The 17,836-nt window shown below is 44.6% G+C and overlaps 1 protein-coding gene across 6 annotated transcripts in view; it reads right to left on the minus strand.

Annotated features, from left to right (window-relative positions):
* Positions 1-8,406: 8,406 nt before the first annotated feature.
* LOC135378682 (zinc finger protein 62 homolog) overlaps positions 8,407-17,836 on the minus strand; it is a 99,415-nt gene continuing 89,985 nt past the window's right edge. For all 6 annotated transcript variants that reach the window (XM_064611763.1, XM_064611762.1, XM_064611761.1 and 3 more), the window contains 2 exons: positions 12,748-14,055; positions 8,407-9,933 (listed from right to left, as the gene is read on the minus strand). In XM_064611763.1, coding sequence (XP_064467833.1) covers positions 8,933-9,933; positions 12,748-14,055 — 2,309 coding nt within the window. In that variant the 3' untranslated portion in view covers positions 8,407-8,932. The remainder of the gene's footprint in view (positions 9,934-12,747; positions 14,056-17,836) is intronic.

Here is a 17,836-nt window from a genome sequence, read left to right on the forward strand (position 1 = left end):
GTCTCTTTACAGTATACTAGAATCAAACACCACATGGAACCGTGTTAGAGGGCTTCTGGGATGTAATGTCAAAGTATAATGTCATTACTTAATTGATGAAAGTAATGGCACTACAAAGAATGAAAGAGTAAAGAGTAATGTAATGCATTACTTTACAAAACTTTAATGAGTAACGATAATTCATTACAAAATAAAAGTAATTTCCGCCAAGATACAACTGAACATGCTGGCAGTGCTAGGTGGCGAAGATTCATAGTGCAAGAAAACGATGACCTTGAGGACAAGTAAAAGACAAACACTTTCATCTCGTGTGTGTGTGTTTGTCTTTCATGTGTCCTCAAGTTCAAAGGTTTTCTTCCGCTATAATTTGCCCTATTCTCCCACCAGGTGTCGTGGCCTAGTGGCTGCTATGATGGCATTTTCCACACAGAGACTGGGAGAGATGACCCCGGTTCAAATCCGGTGAAGCCGGCCCAGGACGCACAATCCCTTGAGTAACATGCTGCCACATCGGCAGGCAAACCGCTTGGGAATACGACGCCACCGCCTATTCTCCCCCAGGGGTAGGATGACCAGAAAGTACCGCAAAAGCACAGTCTAAGGCCCGGCTTCACCAACGCTGGTTAACTTTAAACCGAGATCAAGGGTTGCTAAATCTTTAAAATTTAAAGCTTTAAAATAAAAAAAAATTTAAACTTTAAAATTCACACTCAATTCTTTTTTGCAAGTGCTAGTTGGTGACGTGACGAATGTTTCAGTGGAAATAACTCCCTTAATTTGGTGAAGCAGAGTTAAACGTTAAATTCAAGTTGATCTCAGTCCAAATGTTAATCGGCGTTGGAGAGACTGGGCCAAAGTAAATTGCACAATAAAGAAATTGCAGAGTAAGATGGCCATAAGGAAATTTAGGTACACATGTATGCATATAATTGCATACATGGCTCCCAGTCTTTTGGTGTGCACATGGCTGAAATTGAAACAGTGAAAAGTGAATTTGAGAAGTGCTACTGTAAACAAAACTGCGGAAATTATCTCGGCTCTTGCTTTATTGATGAACATTATCATTCGGCACTCACCCCTTCTGAACGGGTGTGTCCAGCACACTTTTGCAGCGTACCAGAAAGGGACACTGGACCACATACTCACTGCATTGTCCCTCCAAAATGATTGATTGGTTGCAGATTGATGATTGGAAATGACAAAACCAATAAAATGGTGTTGGTCCTCAGAGGCACCAGCCCGCGTGGGATTGGGAAGTACTCGTGTTCTAATCTCGGTGCCGGCTGTGCTGTCTGGGGCTTTTCCTCGGTTTTCTTCAGAAGCTGTCAGACATAAGTCGGCACAGTTCCCTTACAAGTCGGCCCAGGATGCACATTCCCCCAGAGTGTTAGTCGTGACGTTGCACACCTCTGTGAGGCCGACGACGGCGATCTCTTTCATTAGCAACATGCATCCTCAGAGGCAGTGGTTACAAAATATCCTTCAGCAACAGTAATTTTGCAGACAGGGTCTGCACATTTTTATAGTAAAACGCCTTTCGCGGGTCTAGGAAAAGAATCTGGTGCTATTTTCAAATCTCTAATTCATAATGAAATTAATAAATGATGAAAAAAAAAGAAATAATGCAATAAATGAAATAAATAATGAAAATAAATATTGAAAAAGTTTATAGCTTTTTTGTCGTGCCCAGAACGGGTTGTCACATCAGATATACTTTGCATGGTTTATTGTACATATTTATATATACTTAAACCAGATGCACACAGATTGCTACTAAATAATGTACGTCATATATGTGGTTGGTCATAATTTTTCAAGAAATTTGAGGTAGGGGGTGGGGGGGCAATAGAGAGGAATCCGGGTTGATCCGAAAAAATTGGACTGTATTCATGGATAGAACGATTATTACATACTAATATACATACCATTACCATTATCACGAAGTAGAAGGTTCATTACATAGATGCATCATGAGAAGCACAAAGCGTCCTTTCCAAGACGTCTTAAGGCTTAACATAATAACATTTTTTATTCATAATGAAATGTTAAGTGTTCAACATGTGTGGCCCCAAGCCTACGGGTTTCTGTATATTCTGTGGCTTCAGGAGCATTCATGAAAACCATGGCGTAGTTGATGAAAACCATGGTTGTGGCACTGTGAAGGGGGGTTATAAGGCAATTTCTTCAACATAACTTATTCTCATCAGCAGGCTGACCGCACCCCCCCATTAGCATGCAGACTCATACCGATGTCATTATTATTAAACAGGACAATAAAGTCTGGCGTTCTCGGCTTCACCTCTGTCCTAGTGTTGCCCTGGGTGCAAGGATGGCTGTTGTCTTTCTTCCTTACCGGTTCTCTGGATTTTCTATATCCTTCTGGGTGTACGCGTAAGCCTGCCCTGGGTGTAAGATGTCGCTTCTGTCAAATGTACGTAAGAAAAAAACAGCTTAGGATTAGAAAAATTGAGGTAAATACTCCTTATTTGATATGTTGGTGTTCAATGACCCAATGTATGCAAGAAGAGCATTTGTAACAGTTCATGATGGACATTTCCCACAGCTCCTAGCGGTTTCTTCAGTTTCTTCCTCCATGTTATCCTGGCGGCTTCTGTCCATAACAAGTATTGCTCACACCCATAACTGTCCTTGCACAGTATGTCTGCAGGGCTGTATAGCCCACCTGCACACACACTATCTGTGTTACTCTTTATAATTATATATTATTGTAAATTCATATTAACAAATTCATAAACTTTCGTACAGAACAAAGACTAGCACGTCGTATATTCACATGTACATACTAACTTATTTTATTAGTAGACTGACGGAATAAAAGGTCTTGTTACTTTGTACATGAAGCCGACCTCACATAACTGAACAAAAAAAAATGTTCATGGAGTAACAAATTGATTAAAAATGACGAGACCGAATGAAGGAACTTTGTGAGACGGAGGATGAAACATGTTGCTGTAAAAAGGATGAGGTCACACTACCAAGTGGGTGAGAGACCCAATCCATTCCATCTCATGACGCCTGCAAAGTGCACAAATATAAACAAAATTCTACGTATAATATAGCTTAGTATTGATTACAAATTTGTGTACAATGTTATCTAAAATTTCAGAATAGTAGCAAAATCTAAAAATGTGTGGTGCATCCTCTCCAAAGAGTGGTAACCCTTTAAGTGGAAAAAAAAAGTGGAATGACCGATGCCATTACCTTGTCATCTACACAAAAGGAACAGCGTTCATCTGTAACGATAAACCCTGTTCTTTTTGTGTAGATGACAAGGTAACGGCGTCATTCATTCCACTCTTTTTCTTGACACTTTAAGGATTAACACTCTTTGCACAAGATGCACATCACATTTTTTTATTTTTAGAAGATGTTTAGAAAATGGATCACCGACCTGCCCGGATTTTACCTTTATTTCATCTGTAGCATTGTTCATGACTTGTGATCCAAAGAAACCACAATTTACGCTCACCTTCTCCTTCCCAACATGGCCGACAATGTGGAGTGCTCTCTCGCTGGCCTCCCCAGATGATTTGTCCAATCATCACGGGAGAACGTCTGAAGGAGACCAATCGGGGGACTCACCGTATTGGCACTCTCCTTGAGAAGAAAAGGGAGAGGGAAAGCACACATTGTGGTTTCCTTCGCTCAGAGATCACATCCTGCGCCATTCATTATTTTTTATTTTTTTCAATTTTGTGCCCTTTTGAACACATTGTATTTAAAAACACTACGTTCAATGAGACAATCTGGAGTCATGCAGTGGTCTCGAGGTCAGACTGACACACGGTGTCCCAGAAGAAGTAAAATTGAATTATAAATTGTCACTGTATAACTAAGAAAACACCTACATTCACACAATCAACACCATTTGTTCTTACTACGTTTTTTCCACCTCTTGATGTGAATGTCATATAACTTAAGTATTATTACGGCCATTTTTGCAAACTGATCTTGGAAATTTGCCAAGGAAAGGTCGCTTTTGTATCCCACCAATGTGAAGCAGGGTGACGAATTTACTCAACTTCATGATAACTGACAGGGGTATTGAGGAGCTATCCCATCGAAAAAAAAAAAAACAGCCAAACATCACGCTTTTCGGAGCACCAAGAGCCTAGTGCTTGACGACTTTTTGAGCGCCCCCGTTGTCAGTCCGATGGATGGAGGCTTCTAAACCAAGCCCACAGAGTGATAGTAGAAAAAGTGACAGTTCTTGAAATTAGGAGAGGGGAGGCATGATCCCAGCAGAAGCCGGATGTGATGAGCCATGCCTAACTTATCTCTTTCTAATATCCCTGTGTGGGCAGCATTTTGCAACCTCCTTTCATCAGACTTGACAACGAGGGCACTATCCCAGTTATGGGATAGCTCCTCAACGTCCCTGTCAATTATCATAAACTTGAGTAAATTCGGCACGTGCTTCACATTGGTGGGGTAAAAAAGCGACGTTTACTTGGCAAATTTTTGAGTTCAGTTAGTGAAAATTGCCACGATAAAACGTAAGTTAGATTACATTCACACTAGGCGGTGGCAAAAACATAGAACAAATTTCGTTGATCGCGTGATTCTACGTGGCATAGTTTTCTTATTATAATTCAATAACACATTTTCTGGGACACCCTGTATACGACTGCAAGTCAAGTGGAGATATCATATGCAAAATTATCAATTGTCACATCAATAGAACCTCGTATGTTTCTGAGATTAAGAAGAAAAATGGACACGATGTTTTCATCCGATCCCAGTTTCACAGCAACATAAGTTACAGTGTCCAATAAAGATAAAGGTTACTCACAACAGTTTTTAGATATTGTAAAATGTAATCAGCAGTTTTTGTCTTGAATGGGTGGCATGGTCACTCAATGATGATCGCGGAACAAAAGCTGGAAGGTACTGACAAGTAATGTCATGCCGGTGGAAGTCCGTAAATGTATTTACTTTCGCATGGATGATTTTTCACGAATCTTCAACTTGTCCATTCTTAAACGTACTCGTGAGCTCTTGATTTCACAATTCTCATGGTCTTTCTCCTTGCAAAGTGCCTCCAAGCTTACTTCTGTCAGGACCGCAATGTCATAAGGGAGATAATCCTACGTTAAAATTGCTGTTCGGGACAAATTCACAAACTGGTACGCCATGCATTTGAAAATAATGATGGACAATGGCTGTTGTTCTCCTTCTGGTATCAAGGTGGGCGACCAAGCGGCCACCATCAAACCCTTTCACGGTGCATGGTTAATAGGTGCTTTTTAAGACATCTCCAAACGTGAAGACACTGTTTGATCTGTGTACATCCAGGTAGGCCTGGCTCTAGCTCAAACAGCAAAAATTCAGCAATAATAGGTGTGTGTCTTCGGAGCCTATTCCAGAATCAGTGCCACTTTATATTCACAGGTACCAATTTTACAGAATTACATGTACAGTCGACCCACGCGTTTATCCGGACGGCCTCGTTTCCTGTGAAAATGTCCGGATAGCGGGAGAACCGGATAGGTGAAACACGAAAATCCAGAGTGATCCTAAAAGGACATCTTTATTGACCGTTACACAGAAAACTATCCGTTGTCACACGTTTCATTATAATACACGCGTCCAGTTCTTGCAAACCTCTGCTAATAATGGCATTAACTCGCGAAATATTGTTTGTTAACCTCCCGAAGTAATTCTAATTGTCCAGCATATAAAGGCTGAACATGAAAGAATGGTTAAAAGCAAGCGGACCGACGACTTGGATCCACAACAAAAATTTCGATGGCGATTTCCGAATGGAATACCTTACCCTCATCTCTTGTTACAATCACTAACCCCGCTGAGTTTAAAAGAGGGCTGTGCGACGTACTCATACGACAGTCACGTTTCCGTGTATTTCGATTACATTGTGTGCCTTTGATACCTTGTGTGTGTGTTATTCGCTACTGTTGTTTCGTTGCTGTTGCTATGCTGTGATGGTATCATTTTTTGTCACCCCTTTATGTAATGCCTATATGGGCCTTTAATGTATAATAAATAAATAGATGAATAAAAAAACAAACAGGCTGTACTGGCTAGGGATGACAAAAAAACAGAAAAACAGCGTGCACCTTACAATAGGATAAAGAAAAAATCTCATTAGCAACTGCCCCTACTGGCAAAATTGGTATATCAGGATGGCAGTACAGCATAAGGAAAAAAACCTGAGATGAAGGACGACAAATAAAATTCACACCATTCTGTGTGCATACTTTTGTTGCAAGCCCGATTTAGGTTTCTCATCAAAGTCTAATTAGAGCCTCGTGTTTGAAGGTGAAACCCGCTAAAAAAACATTTCTGCTTCCCGGTTTGCATCATCATCATCACTTGGGGTGTAACCTGAAAACTCCCGAAAATGAGCTTGTTAAAGTGGAGCAACCAAGAAGTGGAGAATGCGCATTCAGTAAAGCCGCTCGGCATGTCGTGTTTGTCTGAAATGTGAGGCGCTCGTTTTACTTATATATTTAGGGCCTTTAGGTTTGAACCTAGTAAAACCCGTTTTTACCCCCTATTTCCATCATTGCCACTTTGGGTAAAACTAGGGATGGACCAACCGAATCCGCGAACCCTCGAATCCTAGACAGGCATTCGAGAGATTCGGGAATCCGAACCCTAGTGCCCAAAACAGCGAATCGATCTTTCGAATCCACCAACCACGTTTGTTTGTTTCTTTTTAAAACTGGCGCCTCAAAAGTCCACAGAAAACCCGATTGGTCGTTGGGTGTTTTCTTGTTTGTTTACGTTGCTCAGGACTGAAGGAGTTCAGGCAGGAACTCTTACGTTACATGTTTAAATGTAACATGGTTTTGCTTTTGATTGTTTCTTAGTTTCACGGAAAGAATTCAGACTCGAGAGTTTATGTGTTCCCTCTAGTCGATGAACATGTTAAATAAATTACATTTAAGAAGAAGTATATGGGTGCGTTTTCTCCTTTTCTTCTGAGGGTAGAAATTCCTGTCTGAGATGAATCTGCATTTCACTGCAATTTGTTTTATTTAATATTACTGAAATTCCACAGCCACTGTGAACAAAAAAAGGGATGGTTGTGTGCCTGCTCATGGAAGCAACTTGCATATCGGAATGACATGTGATGAGAGCGAACTTTGCGCTCAGGTGCGGCAATGGCGTAGGCGGACGGAGCATTACGAAATATTATTTCATTTGTTTTTCATTAAACAAATATACCAAAATCTGCTTGAAAACACTTTACAATAGAAGTGTTTTTCTCCCTGGCTTTTTCAACTTTTTTTTGTTTTTGTTTTTTAAGAAAGGATTAGAAAGAAACCTCCAAAGAACTAACTTGGCAAAGTGCAAATTCAGCGACCAATATGGGAAATGGTGAATGCTAAGCACTGCACAATCAGCAAGGGGGTTCTGCATCTTGTGTTAATCTAAAGTGCTAGAAGGATTTTTTTTTTTCGAAATTATTCTCCACCTGAAAATAAACTTTTCACTGGATATCATCCAATTTTACAGTTCCTGAAACGAAGCCCGATCTTTACCCCCCCTCATATCGCCATTTTTGAAATCTGAAGTTTGGGGTGAAATCGGGGTGTCATCAGGTTACTTGTTTTTTTTTTCTCTCCAGCAAGCGGCCAGTGGTTTGAGGTGCACACATCGATCAAGCATGCATTGCTCACAATTTATAGTCACAAACCGCACACGATGTCACATTAAATGTGCTTCGCATACTTTATTGTTGCACTCAGATAATATTTTCATCAGGCGTGTGCACAGACTGATACTAAATCTTGTACGCCATATGTGATACAACGTAATACGTGATTAGAATTCGGGGAGAAATCGGGTTTAACCGGCACTGGTTCGAAACTGATTCGGGAGGGAACAAACCAGGTGGAATCAGATTTAACCCCAAAAAGTCAGACCCTACCTATATTCCACCCAAGAACTTGCCTATGCACCCGTATACCCTGTAAAACCTGTTTTTTACTTCCCTGATTTTTACAAAGAACATAAAACCCCCAAAACACAAGGGTCTAACTGTAATGCACACACCGTTTTGATGTTCAATTCTCTTTTTTATTTTTTAAAGTTGTGTGTCATAACTGGGCAAGAACACCACCACCCAGAAGAACGTCCAGAACCCAGAAGAACAACAGTCTCTGTTCAAAATATCGGTGGCTCTCATTCTGAGGCACTTCCCTTCATACAATATAACTGGAGCCTGAAGTTTTAGGCCTTAACCCGATTCTTCCCCGAATTTGCACCCTGCATTGAAGGTTGCCTCTTTAGGGTGAAACCTGATTTTTACGCAGCAAATTGCCCTCACTGAAATGTCTGTAGCGATGCACACTAGCTGGTTTGACAGCAAGCACAATTACATCACTGTTTCTACCAAATCGGTACAGTTTGTTATGGTAATAGAGCCTGAAGCTTTTTCAACGAAGTTCACATGAATTTAGAGCACACGCTTATTTCCCTGATTTTTATCCCCTTCAATTTGAAAAAAAAAAAATTTCCCATAACTTCAGGCTTTAAATATGACACGTTGGAACACAGCACACTTCACCTTCCGGTTTTAAAAATCGGGTTCTACCCGAAAAGAGGCAACAACCTTCGATTCGGGATGCAAATTCGGGGAAGAATCTGGTTAAACCCTATACAGTGAACCCTCGTTATTATGACCATGGTCGTTCCTTAAAATTTTGCTCACAATGCGGAATTGTCATATTAACGGGGGAGATTTGCAGGGGTTTCACAGCATTGTTCCCCAAGAGTATGGTCGTAAAGCGCGTATGTCAGACTATCGGGGGTCATATTAACGAGGGTTCACTGTAACTTCAGGCTCTACTCATGGCCACTGTCAGTTCGCGGCACTAACGCGGTACTTAAAAAAAAAACAAAAAAACATTCCTACGCCGGGCACGGGTAGACACCGCACCCATCACTGGTGAGTCCTCGCGTGGGTCTTGAGGGACCGGCAGCGCGAGAACACTGCCGGACACTGCCTGCACTTGTAGGGCTTCTCCCCCGTGTGAGTCCTCACGTGGATCTTCAAGTGCTGGGACTCCCTGAACGTGGCGGGGCACAGCTCGCACTCGTAGGGCTTCTCCCCCGTGTGGGTCCTCACGTGCCTCTTGAGGCTCCCCAGCTGGGTGAACTGCGCCGGGCACAGGTGGCACTTGTGCCTCCTCTCCCCCGCGTGGGCCTCCATGTGGGACCTGAGGCTGTAGGCCGCGTGGAACGTGGCGGGACACAGGTCGCATGCGTAGGGCTTCTCGCCTGTGTGCCTCCGCATGTGGTCCGCGATGGAGCTCTGGCACGCGTAGGCGGCGGGGCACAGCTCGCACTTGTAGGGCTTCTCCCCCGTGTGCCTCCGCGTGTGCACCTCCAGGGCGTGCTGCCGGCTGAACGAGGCCGTGCACTGCCCGCACTTGAAGGGCCTCTCGCCCGTGTGCATGGCCATGTGGCCCCTCAGGTAGGACCTGGACACGAAGACGGACGGGCACAGCTCGCACCTGTGCAGGCCCACCCCAGTGTGCATCCTCATGTGCTTCTGCAGGGAGGACGCGTAGCAGAACGGCGCGGAGCATATGCTGCACGTGAACATCTTTCCCGTGTGTATGTTGAGGTGGGTCTTCAAGTGGGAGCTCTTGGAGAACGTAGCCGAGCACACGGTGCACGTTGGCCTCTCTTTCTCCTGCTGGCTCTTCTCTTGATGGTTGGAAGCCTGAGGTGATGAGTCGGTGCTGTGGCCCCCCGGTGGCGGGAGAGGCTCACTGTGTGTCGTGGATCCCTCCGTGGCGTCGCTGCTGACGATGGACGGAATATCACAGTCGGTGGTGGAAACGCTGCCGTGTACAGATTGTGCCTCTGTACCGGAAGACTGGACAAGGCTTTTCCGTTTTTTCTTGCTACGAGGCACTACTTTGGTCGCTGTTCCTTCTGTAATGGCACGAGAAAAAGTTGCATAAGTTGTAACAAAATGAAAGAAAACTGGTCTGCTAAGTTCCCCATGATGACAGCAAACACTGACTACTAGGCATGTGCCAAACGAATCCACAAATCCAGTGAAGAATCCAGTATATCCTTAGGCTGGGATTCAACATTCAGGAATCCAAATCCCAGTGCCCAAAACGGCGAATCGAATCTTTCGAATCCACCAACCACGTCTGTTTGTTTCTTTTTCAAACTGGCACTTCCAAAGTCTGCCAAAAGCCAACGGGTGTTCTCTTGTTTGCTTGTTTACATTGCTCTAGACTGAAAGAGTTCAGGCAGGAATTTTTTACAGTTAAGTTTAAAAGTAACATGATCATGCTTTTGATTGTTGCTCAGTTTTATGAAAATAATTCAGACTCGAGAATTGGTGTTATTTCTTGCAGTAGATGAACAACAATTTAAATAAATTAAGAATTATATGGGTACATTTTCTCCTGAAACTGAACTATTATCTAATTTGTTTTTCATTAAACATATCTGCGTATCGTATCATGTTCTGCTTCAAAACACTTATCACTAAAAGGTTTTTTTTCTTGGCTTTTTCAAACTCTTTTTAAAGAAGGGATTCGAAAGATTCGAGATTCGCAAGATTCACGAATTCGTATTCGGAAAATTCTGGATTTGTCCCATCTCTACTGAGAACCATGTAGAAAGGGAACAGACTATCCGCAGTGCTGTGCCCACCTCTTGGACCATTTTCTCTGGACAGGTTTTGATTTCCTGAAAATTATTCTATCAAACAGACTACAGAGTAGTCACTTTCAATTTTGTTATATAGAGGTCCGACATGACATATCACACAATGAGGGTCTGCAATCATATTACTCACAATTTGTAAGGGAAAGATGCTAAAAAGGTGGCAAAAAAGGCCAAAATCCTGTGTTTTTGTGCAGCACTAGAGGGTAAGGGTGTGACCTGTTTTTGCATAAGGCATACAGTGTCATGCCTTGCAGGTGATGGGACAAACCACAAGCCAATAAACAGAGAGAATGTCGTCTGCACTCCACCTATTGGGACTTCCGAACATTAAAGAGGATATTTACCAACGTACGGGCCACCTACCTGCACAATTAAAAATATTGAAAAAATATTGGCGTTGTTTGAGCATGCTGTCTGAAACCCATGCCATAGAATGGCCCTGCTCTTATTGAAAATCATCAATACCGACACTGAGGAGTGCATAGTAAGCACTCATGTAAAGGACGAGAACTAGCTGGGGCAGGCCGTTTTCCTGTGAATTTTATTTTAATTAGTAAGCAGCTGCTCGTGTTCATCTCAAATGTCAGAAGCGGTGTTTTTTGTTTTCCACCTGAAAATCTGTTTCTTGAGGTACACGCTGCGCATTAATTTTGTGCACTCGTAAACGCATTGCAAACGACTATATATTGAGATTCCTCTGCGTTGTATGTTGCCACTATCGGGCGGAGCTGCGACGCACTATCGTTGCTTCCGTGAAGCACAGTTGCGAAGACACATCGTGTCAAGCTCTCCGACGTTGCATTTTGCGCAGGCACAGCCATTTCACCAATGGTGCCAGTGGTCTTTGTCTGTTCACATCTGTCTTCGCTTTGTCACATTTTGGGAACAGTCCACCACAACAGCGGTCACACATGATTGCTTATGCTCCGCGACTGGATGTGCTCAATAAGAAAACCCGTGAAAGGGCACTTGGCATGTATAAGGATCACGTGCAGGTGTTTCTTCTCTTTGGTGAGCGACATCGGAGGAAACAGAACTACTCTACGAGACTGAACTGACGATAGGACGATAGCACACCTTCTCGAGAGACATGGACACAATGAAAAACGCGATCTGCTGCGACCTCCAGCCATGGATTTTCATGCCGCAAAACACATGTTACGGGCTGTCTAATTCTTGAGGAATACGTTTGGGCAGCTCTTAAGAGAAACTGAGAGAAGAAAATCCCAAGGCCCCTCTTTTCTGGGAGACTGGAGGGCACATCCATACAATCAGGAGACTGAACAAAATTGTAGTCTCCCGGGTAATCCGGGAGAGTTGGCAGTCAGAAAAGAGAACGGGCACACATACGGCCTTTAAGGCAATGGCATTAAGATAAGGCCGTAGCTGAAATATGGCCTTAAACCCCGGGAAGCTGCCAAAACGGTATCCGTGAAGGCGTTTTGCCAGTGATGTCTACACCGAACGTTGAATGAAACGTAGTTAAATCACATTTCTTCTCACTGTGAGCACTCGGAAACAACGTTTGGTTTGCACTTAGCCAATTTGAGAAACAGCAAACATTATTTGTTTCGAAGCAATTTCGATGCTGTATTGTGTCCGCACAGTTTTGGATGCAGACGACACAGAGTGCAGTGGTTCGAGGGTATCGCTACGGACTGACAAGATATAATGAGAAGCAAAGCGTAAATATTCACCAGAAAAACTTGAAGCGTTGAGCATGAAAAAAGTTCACGGAGCATTACATCTCATAAAAACATTTTATTTTGAATTGAAGGAAATCTGCGCCATCTTGTTCATGGCGTTTGGTAACGAGACTTCGACAGTTTCGGGGGAACGCCGTAAACTGTCTTGCGGGAGTTCCGTTGCCCTTACACCTCAGTGTTGTCATGAAGTCCGCATGACTGACCGTCTGGCAAGAATTTAAAGACTGTATGCACTTAAGAGCGTAATAGTAGTTAAGGCCGTAAGTGCGCCCAAGGCTCAAGCTGCTGGTGAGCACAGACAATAAATGCAAATCAACCAACCAATCAATAAATAAACACCTGTCTAGGTCCTCACCTTTGTGCATTGCCATGTGGTGCTTTAAGGACCGGCTCTGAACAAAAGCCGAGGGGCAGAGCTCGCACTTGTAGGGCTTCTCGCCCGTGTGGCTCCTCATGTGCCTCTTCAAGTGCTGCGACTCCACAAACGCGGCCGCGCACCGTTCGCACCTGTACGGCCTCTCCCCCGTGTGCGTCCGCATGTGCCGCTCCAGGCTCCCCAGCTGAATGAACCCCGCGGGGCACAGCTCGCACTTGTGTGGCTTCTCCCCCGTGTGGTCCACCATGTGGACCTTGTACTTGTACAACGCGGTGAACGTCTCGGGGCAGTGCTCGCACCTGTACAGCTTTTCGCCCGTGTGCCTCCGCATGTGGATTGCTACGGAGCTGCGGCACGAGTAGGTGGCGGGGCAGAGCTCGCACTTGTAGGGCTTCTCGCCCGTGTGGCTCCTCATGTGCCTCTTCAGGTGCTGCGGCTCCACAAACTCTGCAGCGCACTGTTCGCACCTGTACGGCCTCTCCCCCGTGTGCGTCCGCATGTGCCGCTCCAGGCACCCCAGCTGAACGAACCCCGCGGGGCACAGCTCGCACTTGTGCGGCTTCTCCCCCGTGTGGGTCACCATGTGGACCTTGTACTTGTACAACGCGGTGAACGTCTCGGGGCAGCGCTCGCACCTGTACACCTTTTCACCCGTGTGCTTCCGCATGTGGATTGCGACGGAGCTGCGGCAGGAGTAAGTCGCAGGGCAGAGCTCGCACTTGTACAGCGTCTTGCACACGTGAACCCGCTTGTGAATTTGGAGCGCCTGCAGACGGGAGTACGCGGCGGCGCAGTGTTCGCACTTGAATGGTCTCTCTTCTCCAAGCGCAGCTGCACCGTCGTGCGGAGGGGATTTCGAGACGCACCCGTCCGCACCCACTTCGCGTTTCTGAGAGTCTTCCGCGGCGGTATGGCACTTCATGTGTTCCACCAGCGTCGACGCGCGAGCGAACGATGCGGAACACGTGTTGCACGTAAATAACGTTTCGCTGCGTGTCCTGAGGTAAGTTGCAAGGATGGAGGCCCTGGGTGGTGTAGCTGAAGGCACAGAACGCAGCACGTTTTCGCCTGAATCGGTGCTGCGCCCTCCTTCGACGAGGTCCTGCGTTGAAGCCTCGCCATTGCCTCGCACTTCTCCTGTGAGAGCAGTGCTCGTAACGGGTATGGCGTTACGATTGCTGGATGACTGGAGGATGTTGCCGAGTGGTAACTGGGCGCTGGAAATGCTGCAACCGGATGGCTGGTGTGCAGGGGAGCTGTTGGATTCCAGTTTGGCATGAATACCACCTGAAGTGAAGAAAGCCGTGTAAGTTGTAGGGTTGTTAAAAGTACGTTAAATAGTAACTGAGTCGCAATTACAGATAAATGGGTCCAGGAGCATCTAATTTAGTTACAAATACCTATGGTTCTGTGCTTTCGACATTTGCCGGGGACGTTACGTGGGGTAGAATTTCCCCCTCGTTTCCTTCTCCCAAATGCACTACCAAAGGTAACTTTTTTTTCTTGGGCGGGCGGGGGCAGGGGGGGGGGGTGTACACCCCTGTATAACCCCAAATCAAGCAATAATCTTGGTGGTCTTAGGCAAGAATAAAACGGTTACTCTGTGCAAACCATGAAAGCGAGAGTCGGCATTTCATCAGCGAATGAGTTGTGGTGATCTCACTAAGCAGAAACTGTTATTCAGACAAATGTCGTTAAATCTCTCCGTGTGGTACCGCATGAATGACATAAAGACGTAAGGGATTTGGCACTTCATGTCATTTCTCACTCCTGCGTGGGAGGGATATTACATGTATTCTTATGTACAGATACTTTTACTCAGTTGGCTCAACTGACAATCCAACATCAAAAGATATGATCAAATAATAGAATAATGAACAACTCAAAATGAATAATTTTTCTACTTGTAATCTATCTCGCCTGGCCCAGTTCTACACAGTAGCATATACCGCTGTGTAGTAGTAGGATCTACAAAGTGTTGCTGGCACGATCGCAGGTTCTCTCAAACTACATAAGTTGGGAGCCGCTGTTCTAAAGTAGTACACATTATAATATTTTACGAAGCGCAAGATTTATAGCTTATCATATAGAAGACAGTTCAATTTTGTGTACTGTAATACAGATGTGCACCAATACATTCACAGATTGAGTACACAATACAAACATCTGGAAGTATTACAGAAATAGTATTATAATACAAAGTATTGCTGCTGCTACTACTACTACTACTACCTGCCCCTGAGAACCTACCTATGAAGAGAAACTGCGTTGGCCACTGGCATCTGCTTGATAGCCCATTTTGTCGGAACATTTTGCATCAATGCCACAAACCGTAAATAAGTTGTTCTTAACAAAAATGCAGTGACGCACATGATGAAGCAAAGTGTACAATACGATCAAAGGAATACATTGGAAGCGCATGTTCACAAGCAAGTGCTTATTCTGGCTGTTTGATTGGCTGCTGTCGTTTCTGCTTCCTTACAATTGCACGGTCCACTGCAAATAACGTCCTTTTTGTGGGAGATTCGATACAGGCAGGGTTTCGGGTTTTCAGGTTTATCTGAGAGACTCTGCTTGGCGGATGTTTTCCCCAATAACTGGGTTATTGTTCTTGGCCTCCTTCTGTGTCCTGTGTTCCTTCTGACCTCAGATACCGGCACCACCGCCACATATTGTTTGCTTTGGCGGTCGTCTCGTCCACATCAGGGTTCACCGCCCGGGGTTTTCCCCAGTCTGCTTCCAGATTTCCTTGTCCTACCTGTTACCTAAGCACTTAAAATAAGCATCGAAGCAAGGCCATACTGAGCGGTCTTTATGAAAGGGCGACTTTTTGCAGTGCTGACAACAAGATGGGATGCAAGCGGAAGCTGCCCTGTGACTACGTCAAGGACTACACTGATCTCGAGGAGTTAAACATCGTCCCGTGATCGCAATGCAGAGGCTGTCATATGTAAGTACTGTCACATAACAGTGAGCACTGCACACGGAAAGGGTGCAACATCTCAGCGTGCGTCGCACAAAACATATTGTTAAGCTTGTGTCTCTTTACTGTTGGAGCAATAAATGTGAGAGAGAGAGATTATGGGTTTAATGGCACAAAGGCAGCAAAGGCCATAGAGTGCCAAAACTATGGTGAGTGTGTGGTGGTGTGAGATGATTATGGGAGAGATGATGTGAGAGAGAGTGTGTGTGGTAGTTGAAAGCTATCTACAGGTATGAGCAATGAGATGGACCAGGACAGGAGAGAGAGGAGAATGACGATAACAAGTGAGTATGGCAGTTAAAAGCTATCTAAAAGTGTGAGCGATGAGGTGATCCAGGACGAGATATTTACATGAGGAGTTCGGTGATATTGGATAAAAGCCGAGCAATGCTTAACATCTACGTCTGACTCAGTAGCCCACACATGGTCAAAAATTGGATGACATTATCAAATGGCACAAGAGGAGTGTCACCCAGTAGAAGGGCTTGGTGGAGTGGGTCATGGTATCTGTAGAATGCGGTGAAATACTGTTGGCGTTGGTGTTCAAAGTGAGGGCAGGATGCCAGTACGTGCAAGACAGTCAAGCTGTCAATAAATGTGACAGCTGCATTTTTGTTGCACAACCGCGTGTGTGTCGTCAAGTTTTCTTTGGATTTAAAGCTGCAAATCAAACTAAAAAAAATTTAGTTTTAAAAAAAAGCAATAAACTCTGAAAAACATCCTTCAATAACGCCCAGTCAGGCCCGGGCCCGTGCAGGGCTCTAAGCTGTAGCTCGCAAAGGAACCGATTGCGGGAACATCGCAGTGACCTCGTGGAGCAATACAGCACTGGTAACATAGTGCAGACATAAAATGGAACTTTGCCGGCTCTTGGTAGCGGTCAATCTGGCTACCTCGGGATTGAAGGGGAAGATGTTTAGAATTGTTCTTACTTGCCGATATTACAACAAAATTGATGTATAAGCATCCCTCAATCTTAAATGGTTGACGGTGCATGGCGTCAAAATAACGTGCGGCTATTGTTGCCATGGCATCCGTAGGACGGGGCATAACGGCGAAAGGGAGCAGTGGATATTCGGTCGGCGTGGAGCCATTATTTACTCTTTTGCGGCAACAATTCTTGGGAAACGTTCACCACAGGCAACGAATCACACTTAGAACCTTAAGTTTTAAGGTTTAACCTGATTCATCCCTGAATTTGCACCCCAAATTGGAGGTTGCCTCTTTCGGGCGAAACCGGATTTTAACCGGGCAAATCGACCTCACCGAGAGGTCCGTAGGAATGCACAAGAACTTGTTTGGCAGCAAATACAGTTACATCACTGTTTGTACCAAACCAGTTCAGCTGGTTTGAGTAACTGAGCCCAATTTCCCCCCAAATTTTAGCAGACAAGTTTTTTTTTCGCCCGAATTTGCATGAATTTAGAGCGCACGTTTATTTATCCGATTTTTACCTCGCAAATTCAGACGAAAATATTTCTATCGATTAAATTAAGGATTTCTATTATTTCTATTTTTTATTAGAACAAGTGCACCCTCTATAGCCATTTATTGCCCTTTTAAAGTAGCACAGAAGTCATTTCTAACACCCAGTTTTCTTCCTATAAAACTGTTAAGTAGGCCAGTAAGATGCACCATGCGAAGTAATTTACACCACAGAGTCATAATTATCGCGGAAATTGAATTTAAAATACGCCGCAAAAAGCGACCGTGCGCAACGGTGGTGAAGAGCAGTACCAGCCTGTGATCTGCCTGGAACCTCGCGCTGACGCTATAAGGAGAACGCTCGCTGATTGGCCTAGAGAAATGTTGTCCGCTACTCGGCTGTTCGGGGTTCTGATGAAGCCTTTCTCCTTGCTCGGTAATGCTTCGGCCGCTCCTTCTATCCCCAATTCTCCGGGAAAACTGGCAAAACAGGTTTACGGCGGCAAAGGGACAAGGTGCTGACCCCCACTGACTGGCAAACCAGAACGAGTTCTCCTTATGCCGTCATCGGTGACGTGGCATCATACCTCCTCATCCTCGTTATAGCTGGAGTGGCGAGTTAAGGGTGAACGCGCGGAGCTACGTTTATGTGAGTTTTTT

Source organism: Ornithodoros turicata, chromosome 1 (genome assembly GCF_037126465.1).
Source record: "Ornithodoros turicata isolate Travis chromosome 1, ASM3712646v1, whole genome shotgun sequence".
NCBI classification, from domain to species: domain Eukaryota; kingdom Metazoa; phylum Arthropoda; class Arachnida; order Ixodida; family Argasidae; genus Ornithodoros; species Ornithodoros turicata.